Source organism: Trachemys scripta, chromosome 2 (genome assembly GCF_013100865.1).
Source record: "Trachemys scripta elegans isolate TJP31775 chromosome 2, CAS_Tse_1.0, whole genome shotgun sequence".
In the NCBI taxonomy this organism is placed as follows: domain Eukaryota; kingdom Metazoa; phylum Chordata; order Testudines; family Emydidae; genus Trachemys; species Trachemys scripta.
Genome location: NC_048299.1, coordinates 21626674 through 21640062, shown reverse-complemented (window position 1 = coordinate 21640062; position 13389 = coordinate 21626674). Strand labels below are relative to the sequence as shown.

At 42.9% G+C, this 13389-nt stretch overlaps 1 protein-coding gene across 10 annotated transcripts in view; it reads left to right on the top strand.

The window, feature by feature from the left end:
- Positions 1-11403, top strand: part of DIP2C (disco interacting protein 2 homolog C) — a 460741-nt gene extending 449338 nt beyond the window's left edge. For all 10 annotated transcript variants that reach the window (XM_034760039.1, XM_034760043.1, XM_034760042.1 and 7 more), the window contains one exon: positions 8217-11403. In XM_034760039.1, the coding sequence (XP_034615930.1) occupies positions 8217-8469 (253 nt within the window). In that variant the 3' untranslated portion in view covers positions 8470-11403. The remainder of the gene's footprint in view (positions 1-8216) is intronic.
- The last annotated feature ends 1986 nt before the right edge of the window (positions 11404-13389 follow it).

Genomic DNA, 13389 nt, shown 5'->3' with positions numbered 1-13389 from the left:
GCCTCAGTCCTGTAATCAGCTCCATGTAAGCGAAGACTTGCATGGATCCTATCGATGATCACGCTCTTATTATGTAAGATTTTCAGAGTTGGGACCAGATCTTTCATATATCTGTCTGGGGCCTGTCACAATGGGACCATGGCCCTCATTGGGTGGTGCCATAATACAAATAACAATTTAACAGTTACGGCAGAGTGCACTTTATTGGCTAATAAGGGTATTTTATTAAATCATTAGACATGTATCTTATTATAAAATGCAACTTTTGCTAATTGAACTGCAGGATGCAAATGAACTAAACATTATTCTAATTATCAGTCACAATCTTTATGACCCTCTTAATTGTTTCCTCCTTGTAAGAAAAATGTCTTCCTGTCAAAATACCAACACAGAGAGGGGAAAACTCAACAAAGCAGTAGAACACCCTGGATTACAGATGTGAAAAAGGACTGTGGGGTTGTTTAATTTAAAACAGGTTTAAAATATTGATGGATTTTACTTTTCATAAAATGCAGCAGGCAGGATTTTAATTTTACTGAGGCTTCATTCGTCAAAAAACCTCAATGGAATTATGGTAACGTAATTCACAGTTGCCATCTCCTTACTTCTTATTTCTCCATGGCTCAGGCACCACTATGGATTGGCCTACATGTAATGTGTCTATGTAGAGTTAAATGTTATAGAGCTGAGATAGCAGATCTGAGGTTTGCGATGTAAGTGAGATGTCTCCCCCCTCCCCCGCCCCCTTAAAGTCCACCAGAAGATTTTATCTGCCTCAAAACAGGTTAATACCTAGGCTGAGGTAGAACTTACAGACAAAATTTGAATTTACGTGGACAAAGTGTTCATGAATTAGAACACCTTTACAATAATGGTGTCCACCAGAAGTCTAGAAGTCCTCTAACGTTGTTTTAGCACTTTCAAGCAATGGAACAGAAGAGAGACAACTTAAAAATCTCCTCTTCCCTAGCTGAGATCTAGTGCTCTGCACCAAAGTGTAGTTCAGTAAAGTCAACATTCAAGAGTTGCCAATGCTTGAAATAGTAAACTGAGACTTTTAGATCCACCTCAGAGAGATGAATGTCCATTGATTGAAGTTATTGGGAACTTGCCATCCACATCCCTTAGGTCACTTTGAAACCTCAGGCACAAGCTCTTTGTTGATTAATCACAAGTGCTACAGACTGATGGGAGCAGCAGATGGTGACTGGGGAAATGAATTCTTCACTCCCCAAGTTTGCTGCATGGAACTGGGTGAACAGGCTGGGAGGGGCCTCTAGGTATGCTGGTCCCTTCAGCCACCGGACCTCAACCAGTGCCCTCCCTCTGTGTAGGCCTTGTGAGGTGCACAGGAGAACCCCTGTCCTGCACACCTCATAAGGACTGTCAATATGCAACATTGCCAAGAACAGGACTGGGGCTGGGGTGAAGCAGCTCATTAGGGATAATCCTTAGCAACCATCTTCCGCTGTCCAGAGACATCTGATGGGGTGGAGACTTTATTCCCTATTCCTTGATGCCTGCATAGGAGGCTCCAAGGAACAGAGACTCCCTCCCCAGCTGCTCCCTTAGCCCAATGAAGGGATGCTGGTGGAGTGAGCAATCCTTTCCCATCACCGTAGCTCCTAGGCCTGGTCTACACTTTAAACGTTTTGCCAGCATGGCTAGGTCAGTCAGGGGTGTGATTTTCCCACCTCCCACCCAAACCAGCACGACTATGACAGCAAAAGCGCTAGTGTACGGAACTAGTTTAACTCTTGCTGTTATAAGCTGATATCCACTGGGGGAGGAGAGTGTGCCAATATAGCTCTATGCCAGGAAACCCTTTCAAGAGTAGACAAGGCCTCGGTCGATTCTTCAGTCCCCTCAAAGCAGTCTGAGAAGCCATAGTAGTCTCACTCGGGCATCTGAAGATTTATTGGATGAGAGGAGAGGTCCCAGGGAATGCTTCATCCTTTATCTCCTGAGGCGCTGCAAAAACCTTTGCTTGGATCCCAGGAAATAGCAGGAGGTAGCCAGAGGGAGCAGCGTTGGATTTCTTCAATCTCCAGCTCCCCCACCATTGGGGTCAGGAAGCCTCAGGATGCACGTCAGTGTAGTAGAGGGAGAATATTCCTCATATCTCTACTGCCCCCCCTTTCCCTCAAACCTCCTCTCCTGCATTTCTCTCCCTCCACCCCCATGAATGTAATGATGGAGAGCCCCAGTCCTGTAATCATTAGGTTGACAGAATGGGAGCTCCACTCCTACACACCACCTGTGTTCTGCAGGGGTGCAGCATGAGCTCCTGACATGCAGAACTGTGAAGAATTTTAATTTCCTTGTGAGGGCCTTTAAGACCTTTGTAACCTCAGAACTTGCCTCACCAGGATGGCAGGTGGAGACTGTGGTTGGCAGGAGTCTTTGCAGCCAGCAAACTAAGGGGTTGTTTTGTCCCCTTGACTCTCCCAGAATCTATAGGAAGAGTTCCTTTCCAGAGGCCATTTCTAGACAAGGAAATTCCCATACACAAACCTTCAAGACTGCAGACACAAGAGTGTGTGTTTATTACCTTTCAAGAACACATTAGAATAAACAATAAACACACACAACAAAACACTAGAAACAAAGGCATTTCAGAGTTAAAGTTGCATTTTCACAGCAAGTAAACCCAAATAATCACCACCATCTACCCACTACCCAGTAGAGTTAAGACTGTTTTAGAAAATATTCCAAATACTATTTTTACAACTCTGCTTAAGGAAATTGGTGCTCACTGGGACACCTTTAAGTCAGTTAAGAAAGTTGGTACCGTGTTGATTTGATTTATGACCCAGCTGTCCAAATTTCATTGATGAGTATCTGGTCTGGACAGTTATTTTAGATTTGCCATTTCTCCTGATTATTCCAGTAGTATGAAATTCACAGTTTGTGACTGTGATGGAATGTAAGGGCCCCACACAGTTGAAGAAGGGATCAGAGAGGCCAAGATGGCAGGGCTAGGTCCACCCCTCCCATCCTGTCAATCATTCATAGAATCATAGCACTGGAAGGGACCTCGAGAGGTCATCTAGTCCAGTCCCCTGAACTCGTGGCAGGACTAAGTATTATCTAGACCATCTCTGACAGGTGTTAGTCAAACCTGCTCTTAAAAATCTCCAATGATGGAGATTCCACAACCTTCCTAGGCAATTTATTCCAGTTCTCAGTCACCCTGACAGTTAAGAAGTTTTTCCTAATGTTCGACCTAAACGTCCCTTGCTGCAATTTAAGCCCATTGCTTCTTGTCCTATCCTCAGAAACTAAGGATGAGGAAGCCTTTAAAAGGAAGGAAAGTGCAGTTAGTGGGGGGAAGGAGCCGGATTGCCCTATGCAGTAGACTGCAGAGCAACACCTGAAGCTGAAGAGGGAACTTCTAAGCAGGAGACCTTCACACCAACCCTGGGCAGAGTACAGTGGACCCCCAGGGTAAGCTAGACAGACTAAGCCTGCCTCAGAGACCCAGCCAGAGCAATTTCCCCAAACTCATTATATCGGGGCTGGATCATTGGCAGCACTGATCATTGGACTCACCACCCAACCCCCCTCCCCTCTTTGCAGGGACTACAGGGAGGGAGTATCCCTGAGTGTGTGGGGGTTTGTGGCTTTTATTTTTATCCCCCCCAACTAGAGAGAATTTAGGAGGCTCTCAAAGGGAAGAGCCTCCCTTGCAAATAGTAGGGAAGTGGGGCCTGTGTTGTGACCGCCCAGTGTGGATAACTGCTCAGGTTCCCCCTCAGGCATGCCCCACCCCCTTAGAGAGGAACCACTAAAGACACTGTTTCAGTGGCCACCTGTATTTAACATGTAATGTTAAAGAATGCCGAAGAATGTCACCATAATCCATTTCTGTCTTGATCCCTGACCTAGCTATGCATCAATGTAGGCAAAACTTGCATTTTGAAAACGTTTTTAATAATGTAAGAAACCTTAAGGAATTATGTATGTGCTTGTAATTTAATTAAGAATACACAATGCTGCCTCATTTAAACTTCTAACCCTGGAAGGAGGAACAGAGCATATGTCTTCATTGCATTTGAAAGGAAGTGGCATTCCCTCTGTGCACAATGACAAAAAGTATAAACCTACAGGAAGCATTTTGGATGCATTTTGAAATAAGTTGTTATAGCTCAATTCCTGCTGAAGCGTTACGGCCACTTACTGGTACTTCCTGATGAGGTTAGTGCGATGGAATATTGCTGACTTTGCAGGAGGGGAGTAGTTTCCAACTCATTGGCTTTTGCTGTGTCTACAGAGCATGACTCTGGCTTGTGGAAATGCAAACTTCATGGGTTCCTCATTTTTTTTTCCAACTCAAGAATTCTAAAAAAGCAAATATGTATTCAAAACACTGATACATGTCTGCAACTTTTACGTGACTTTAAAGGGCCTCTGTGTGGAATGCATAAATATAATATGATCCTTGACTGTACAGAGAGGTGTCTGTCACCAGCAAGTTTTAGACATTGCATTTGAAATGAGGTTCCAGCATCCCAAGCTCCATTCTGTTTTAATTCATTGTCTAGAAAAACAATGCCAGGGAAATTTTCAAATTACATTCCAAAGGGTCTGAACTATTGCAAATGTTTAGGCTTAACTGTTAGTTTTTTTGTTTTGTTTTTTAGAAAGCCCCAGTAAATCAAATGGAAATAGACCCTTTCCTGCTTTCCGAGAGTCAGTCAGGATTGTGTACCAGGAAAATTGCACTTTCATGAAGCTTACGTGTAGTGCTGCTCGATAGACTCCCTCTGTTAAATAGTTCAGTTAAAATAGCTTCCAAACAAAATTCTGCTCGTAAAAGCCCCAGTGTTTCTGATCTGTCTGGGGAAATAAGGTTTCTTCTGTCTTCCTCTGTTTCAGAAACTAGAAATGTAAACAAACTGCCCTTTTCTACTGCATACTCAATCCCTGGTTGTTCCTGAACATCAGAGCATTATCTAATTAAAGCATTAAAATAGGGTTACCATATTTTAAGTGTCCAAAAAGAGGACACTCCACAGGCTCCAGCCCCGCCCCAACTCCGCCCCTTCCCGGCCCCGCCCCCTCCCCTGCTTCCCGCAAACATTTGATTCGCGGGAAGCCTGAAGCAGCAGGCAAGCTGGGGCGGGGAGGCGCGGCCCAGTCCGCCCCCCCCCGGCGGCCGGCCAGCCCAGGCCAAGAGGCTCTGGCCCCGGCGTCTCGGGCCCTGGGGCGCCGGGTGCCGGCCCCTGGCCGAGGATCACCGGCCCGGCCACCGCACCGCCGGCCCGGCCCCGCACCACTGGCCCCAGCCCAGCCCCCGGCCCCGCACTGCTGGCCACCAGCCGAGCACCCCCGGCCCCAGCACCACCGCCCCTTGCCGAGCACCGCCGGCCCCAGCTCGGTCCCCGGCCGAACACCGCCGGCCCCCGGCTCCGCACCACCGACCCCAGCCCGGTCCCTGGCTCTGCACTGCCAGCCCCAGCCCGGTCCCCGGCTCTGCACTGCCAGCCCCAGCCCGGTCCCCGGCCGAACACCGCCGGCCGCAGCCCGGCCCCCGGCTGAACACCACCGGCCCCGGCTCCGGCCTCGGCGGCTCTGGCCCCGCACCGCCGGGCCCCAGGCCCGCACCACCAGCCCCAGCTGAGCACCGCCCAGCCCCACACTGCCGGCCCCGACGGCTCCAGCCGAACACTGCCGGCTCCGGCCCCCGGCCGAGCACCGCCGGTCCCTCCCTCCCTATTTTCCCGGACATGTCTGGCTTTTTGGGATTTCCTCCCAGACGGGGATTTGAAACCCAAGAAGCTGGACATGTCCAGGAAAATCCGGACGTATGGTAACCCTAATTAAAATAATATTTAGAACTCGACCCTTACAACTGAAAACGTCAGTAATTCATACTGTAGTTGTGGTTAGCCTTAGCCTGCTCTACTGTAATCTGCAGATGGCCCTGGAGATACTGCAACATCTTAATGTAGCAAGTGGCCAAGGAATTTTAACCTTGCTGTTTTCAAGCATAGGAAGGAAAGTATAGAAGGGGGGAAAGCTGTGAGATCTAGCTACTTCCCCAGGAAGGCCACCCTGGAAGGTGTAAACCAGGATGTCATTATTATTTTAAAGTAACTTTCTTTTGAATTTCTTGTTGCAAATGTAAATTTAGGTCATCTGAACGCTAAGGTGTTTCTAAGCAATCCATCAATGTTCCAGAGCCTTATGAGAGAGAGAGAGGCATCTTCGCAGACTGACCACTGTACTTTGTTAATATTCAACATCATTCAGAACTCATTAGACCTTCTGCTAAAATATAATTATAAATCAAAGTAGGCTTTTTTTTAGCAACATGGTGGCAGAAGACAGCCACTCAGCCTGTCTGCTTGTGTCCACTGACTTTCCAAGCCAATAAGCGCAAAAGAATTTAATCCAACAAAACTTTGTGGGGTTTACAAACAAATATTTTTAAATACATCTCTCCTGAAAGATACTCTTATAAACTTTAGGATAAAGTACATGTTCTAAATTCTGGGCATGGGTGGATAATTGTGTGTGTTCTGCAGTTTTCAAAATACCCGTATTTTCAGAGTTTTAAAATTTGATGGGACAACGGCACTCTGAATTGGAGTGTTGACCTCAGGATGCAATACAGTTGCATTCTCCTGGGGCTCAGTGAGGTTCTAGAGAATCTTCACCTGATTGTACATGGCTGGCAGTAGGTAATGCAATTTAAGAAATTAGTACACAAGTCTACTACAGTAAGGGAATAAAAGGTCAGTACTGCAGGTGGAATAAGTAACTGCTGTGGGGGCAGTACTTAACCTTACTGCACTATATTCTCCCTGGCTAATGGACACTGTAACAGTGGTACTCTAGCACTGCTACGGTCAGAGGGTCCAGCTGATGACAGTCTTCTGGCATAGTCAATATCCTGGCACCACAGCTCCTGCTATTGACCCCTCTCTGTGTGGATCTAGGTGTGGAAGGTGTGTGTATTTGCAGCCAAAGATAAGAGAGGCTGTAGTTCAGGGAGGAGGGATAGCTCAGTGGTTTGAGCATTGGCCTGTTAAACCCAGGGTTGTGAGTTCAATCTTTGAAGGGGCCATCTAGGGATCTGGGGCAAAAATCTGTCAGGGAGGGTACTTGGTTCTGCTGTGAAGGCAGGGGACTGGATTTGATGACCTTTCAAGGTCCCTTCCAGTTCTATGAGATAGGTATATCTCCATATTAAAAAGCCACAAGATACTGGGTTTGATGTACAAATTACCCAGTCGAAATTCTATAATCTGTGTTCTGCAACAGATCAGACTAAGAGCATGTCCGTACAGAGAGTCAGGCTATGTCTAACCTTGGAGTTAGTGATGTGCTTCCCATAACTGGACCCTGTGGATACATGCTCGGGACAGCTAGCCTATGCCACCACTTGCTATTTTTAGCACTCTAGCTCAATGAGAGCTAGCGTATGTCTACGTGAGCTGGGACTCATACCCCCAACTCCACGTGTAGATGTAAGTCTCAGTGTGCCGCAAGCTGGGGTGTAAATCTACAGTACTCTAGCCTGCCGTGCACTGTCTGTGTGGGCCCTGACACTTAGTGCTCTTTGACCTGAACTTTTCTAGAACTTCTAGTGCACAGTAGCCAGGTAGCGTGGCATACTAGACTGCTGTAAACTTAAACCCTAGCTTCCCACGTACCAACTCTCCACAGAGACAAGCTTACTTACAAGCTTAAAATGTGTGCATAGTGTGAGACTGCATCATGTTGGAGCCTCAAATCTGCAGCTCCAGTGGGACTTCTGAGGCTGTGGAGGAGTTTGGGATGGGATGGCGGGAAGAACATGCCAACGTGCCGGAACTCTCCCCTTCCGTGCTCAAATGTGGAGGGAAAGAATGGGCCCTTAATTGTTATGCTCTCTTTGTGTGAAATAAAACATGACATTTAAACCTTAGCTAGAAAATAAATGAGACGTCACTAGCATTTAGTGCTATATGTAAAAGTGTAGCTGTCACTCCCTTCACTTTTCTCAACAACAACAACGAAAAGGTGGGGGTGGGGAGATACCCCAGATACTAACAGGACTGTTTGTGTCTCTACCTGTGAATGAATTCTCCCCCAGTCTGTGATACCCATATGGAAAGCAGCCAGGAAGTGCAGTATATTTGAAACACCCACTGTGGATAAAACATGGATGTGTCAGACTGGGAGGAAAACTCAGAACGCTTCTAATAATTGTTTTTTGTGTATTCTAGTGCGGTGTTTACCTGGACAAATCTGTTGGTCGTTGTAGTTGAGCTGGATGGATCAGAGCAAGAAGCCTTGGACCTGGTTCCTTTAGTCACCAATGTAGTCCTGGAAGAACACTATCTGATTGTAGGAGTGGTGGTGGTGGTGGACATTGGTGTAATTCCTATCAACTCCCGTGGAGAGAAACAACGTATGCACCTACGAGATGGATTTTTGGCAGACCAGCTAGATCCCATCTATGTGGCCTACAACATGTAGTCTTGTATCTTAAGGCTTCCATGGACTTTACTATAGATGTATAAAAATTTTTGGTGTCCACTAAAAATGTGCAGATAAGAGGGTGATACTCATCAGAATGAAACTGTATCTATTATGACTTTTCAAAGCAGTCACGGTTTGCAGGAAATAAAATGTGAAATGTGTTTTCTTTTACCACTAAATTTTAACACAGAAGGACTAAGGAGTACTGCCCTTCAGTTTGTCGGAAAAGCCCATTTTAGGTTTTTTTTACTTATTGGATGAAACTGCTTTCTGAGTAAACGTGGCTTTGTATTTTATGTTGAGTAAAGCTGAAGTAGCTAATTTTTTTATTCTGCCCTCCAAGTGGATTCTTTTTAACAATTTCTATACGATAACAAAGAATTATGTTCAGTTGTTTTTGATGCGTCATAAAAAAATTTAACAAATACAGATCCATTACTAATTTAAGCCATTTTAGATCCCACCATTTTAGGAAACTATGTAGCGGTACGAGGAAAATGCCCAAAATAGCACCTTCCAATTAGAGTTCTAGCAGCTTTCTCTGTCAGAGATGTCGAAAGCACAAAGGCCAAAGAGCCTTTGATACTAGTGTTAGAGTGGAAGAAATTTATAAATAAGGTGTATTTCGGCAATGAACTTGCAAATATCTTTGTACTAAACTAAAAAGATAAAATAAGTTAACTACTTCTTCTGTAATTATGTACAAAATGTTTAATTTATTTTGATCTCTTTAGAAGTATAAAAGAAAAAACATTCAAGAATATTAATCTCTTGTAATGTTTGCTAATATAAAAACAAAGTGTTGTATTATCTTGAGTGGATAGTATCACATCAAATATATATATATGAAATATAAATTCACTAATGACAAAAAAGATTTTAAAGTTTAAAATGCAGTACTTGTCACTTGCATGGTATCTCCCACTGTAGATAACCAAATGTTACTCACAATTTTTTTGAGAAAAAGCAATCCTGGATTGCTAAGTATCCCTGTCTAAAAAAAAATCCTCTAGATACCAGCAAGTGGAATTATTGCTGCCTTTAAGGCGGTGAATGAATTTAAAACTAAAAATGCACTATAAGATTTTTTTTTCTTTGCCATGGAGTCAACAATAAATATTTGTGCTGGCATGTGCATACACTTGTTAGACTTTAGAAAAGGCAGGTTGAAGAATAGCACTGTTTTGTAGCTGCATAACTTTGTTGCACAATTTTTTTCATCATTTTAGTTGGTGTTTTTGTTGTGATAAGGAAAGGTTTTTGGTGGTTATTTGCATAGAGTTATCAATTTGCCTCTCAGCTGGTCCACGTAGCTTGGTGGCTAATACATCCAGTTTACACTTATAGAAAACTATTGTTTTAATGGTCTTTAATTTATTCTTCAACAGAGAATAACATATAGTCATTACGATTGATTTAGCACAAATTGTGCAACTGCTAACGAGTCCCTAGACCAAGTGAACTAACAGAGGAACTGAACTGCCTGTTTTAAGGAACTGAGTCCCAAGGTCTCAGAACTGAGGCCATCAATAGGGAACAGTAGGAAAACATTTATCACAGCTGCCTTTATTTTACCGCCTTTGGGTAAACTAGATCTTCAATTTCCCGTTCCGGTGTCTTTATTTCCTTTAACTTTCATAGTCCCTTCATTCCTTTGTAACCGAGTTGACCTGTGTGTGATCAAGAGTGGGGTTTACCAGCAGCAGTCCAAGAATGCTTTTCTTAATGTCCAAAATATGTTCAAGTGCTGACTCTCATTACCAGATATGCATGACTAAAGTTGTTGCAGGGCAAACGTAATCATTTTTATAACACGTATAAGGGACGTATTTTGTCTGCCTTTGGAAAATATCTATGGCAATGGACCCCTGCTAATGATAGTTTTGTTTGGCTTCTAAGACACAGTGTTGGTTGTTTAAAATCTCTTTAAAAGATAGGGACATTTTAGTCTGCATGTACAGTACAGAGCATCTTACTATGTAAGACTTGTTTTATTTCAACCACTCTCAGATTTCACTGTCCTGTGAATATTTCTACTCATGCTCTGAAGAGCAATCCTTATATTCTCTCACTCTTTTTCTGCTCCCAGAAAGAATAAAATCCATTCTTAATGGCAAGTTATTGTAAGGCTTCGAAAAGATGTTGATTGATTACAACCATAATTGCAGCGTGTGAACTAACTCGTGAAGTCCTGCTATTGCTGATCTCAGTACTGCAAAACAAATTTAGCTGTCATTTACAACATCACTTTAACCTTCACCAAGTCAACATCACATTCATAGGAAAAACAACTGCAAATGCAGTTGTGAAACACAGTTAATAACAGATCTCTTCTGCGCCCTGTCATCCGTGGTTGTTAAATTCTGAGTTAAAAGAAGTGTTAAACTGAATTTCTAGTTTGGTTATGCAAGCAAAAGGAAGGAAACACTTAAGTACCATCAGACTGAGCAATAAAGAAGGATCGTTCTGTATTAGAAATTGTACTGTAGATAAACCATTCATGAGAATGTATAAAATGTTTGTCTTGTGACCTTGTGCTTTTGAAGTCAGACAAAACCATGTAATCAATTTGATGCACATGCACAAAAAAGAGGGTACACAATGAACATTTAAACACAAAACTAATCAAACAGGAGCAGATTCCTCATGGTGCTTGTTTATTATATATATTTAATCCTGCTTGACACTTTACCCAAGGGAAGACTGTCCCTTTTATCAGTTGAATGTTAGCAGCGTTATTTCATAGAGTGTGGTGACTGGTTAGAGAAATTCATGTAACTCAGCCAATCACAGTTTAACAAAAGTTTTTATGTGCAAAGGACAGCAACCTTCTTGTATGTTAAACCACCAGTACGCTTTGTACATCTGTGATAACGCCTGTTTTATATTCAAATGAACAAATAAAAGCTTTTATTTTTGTTGCTCTGAAAATAGCAGTTTCTTAATTAGTCATCTAAAAATGAGGTTTCCGAATCCACATGGGTTCTATGGAAGAATACTGATAGCTATATTGTAATTTTATTTTGTTTACCTCTCTTGTTGCATAATTTATTAGTAAGATCATTATACTTTTAACAATGTTTAAATACTGGTGTGAGCATTTATTGCTAAAAGACTTTCATATGGCAACAAATGTTTTATGTGAAATGTTTTTTTTAATTCTTTTTAATATATTTAAATATACTGTTCACATTTTTGCTGAAAGTGTAAAGATTATTGTAAGCTTGGTAACATTTTGTGAGAAGCAATAACAAGCATTAGTACTGTAAAACTCCTCAAATTTGTCACATCACTTTTGTTGCAAGGAATTGCTACTAGCATATTTCAGATAAGTCACTGTTAAATTATTCCTCTAGGTGTTTTAAATCTTTTCTTGAACTCTCTGAGACAGTGTGAAAATATAGTACATGGGTGACTGGTATGAATCAACTATATAAGGAGAGAACCTCTAAATAGCTCACAAATGTTTTGGATTATCTCATTGTAGCATTGAGAACAACGTCGCTATTATTTCAGTTCGTCCTCTCAAAAGAATTCAATGGTTTGGAAGCTTCCCTACTCATGACCAATAGTTTCTGGCTTTGGAAACTAGTTGCTTGTTCTTGTATTCAGACAGGAACCTCCTAAGTCCCTCACCTACTCCTTGTCTTCAAGATTTGACTTTGGATGGATGAAACATTCCAGTCAGCATTTGTTTAGGAGCCTAAGTGAAAAGTTCAGTGGGTTAAATCCAGTTCTTAATAGATACGTGTTTATGAATGGGAACCCTGGAAGTAGTTTCAACGGGCAGACGTGACCATCCATGAGAGTGATTTCCTCCAGTTTAAGGTTGCGGCAGAGTTGGGGAACTTGCACTGGAAGGGAAGTTATCGTATAGAAATTTGCACTGTCACTAGCCATACTACAGCTATTGTGTAGATAATGTGCTTCATTTTCCAAGGCTTGTCCATTGTCAAGGCTCCTTCCCCACTCTGAAGTTTAGGGTACAGATGTGGGGGCCTGCATGAAAACTTCTAAGCTTAACTACCAGCTTAGATCTAGTCTGCTGCCACCACTCCCAGAGGACCCCCCTTTAGCCTTAGGTTCAAAGTTACAGCAAACAGAGGTAAACACCCTAGCAAAAGGTACATTTACAAGTTGAGAGAACAAAGATAAAACTAACACGCCTTGCCTGGCTGTACTTACAAGTTTGAAATATGAGAGAATTGTTCAGAAAGATTTGGAGAGCATGGATTGATGTCTGGTCCCTCTTAGTCCCAAGAGAGAACTCTCCGCAAAACAAAGAGCACAAACAAAAGCCTTCCCCCCCACCAAGATTTGAAAGTATCTTGTCCCCTTATTGATCCTTTGGGTCAGGTGTCGGCCAGGTTACCTGAGCTTCTTAACCATTTACAGGTAAAAGGATTTTGGAGTCTCTGTCCAGGAGGGATTTTATAGTATTGTACACAGGAGGGCTGTTACCCTTCCCTTTATAGTTATGACATCCATCCACTATATTCTCAGGATTAGCACATCAGCACCATTTCAAGATACTTCTCTGAAGGATAGCCTCATGCAGTTCAGAGTCTTATTTATGTCAGGATCCTGTGGACTGCACCTCTCCAGTCTTGCCCAGAATACTCTTATCAATTCATTTCCATGCATTTTTTTGTGGCACTCACCCTCATATTCTAATGTTTCATTACAAATCAACCCTACTTCACTGCAGCACAATACAATGCATGGCACTAGCTAAAAAAGGTCACAAGAACAACCGCTACATCTTCATTGTATTCTAGGTTGGCAAGGTTGCTTCAAAGCTATGGTTCTATTGTGTACTGGGTTTTATGCACTCTGAAACATAAAGTCCTTGCCCCAGGGAGCTTACACTACAAATAATAAAAAAAAGCAAATCAGTTGTGAAGCATAATATACCCT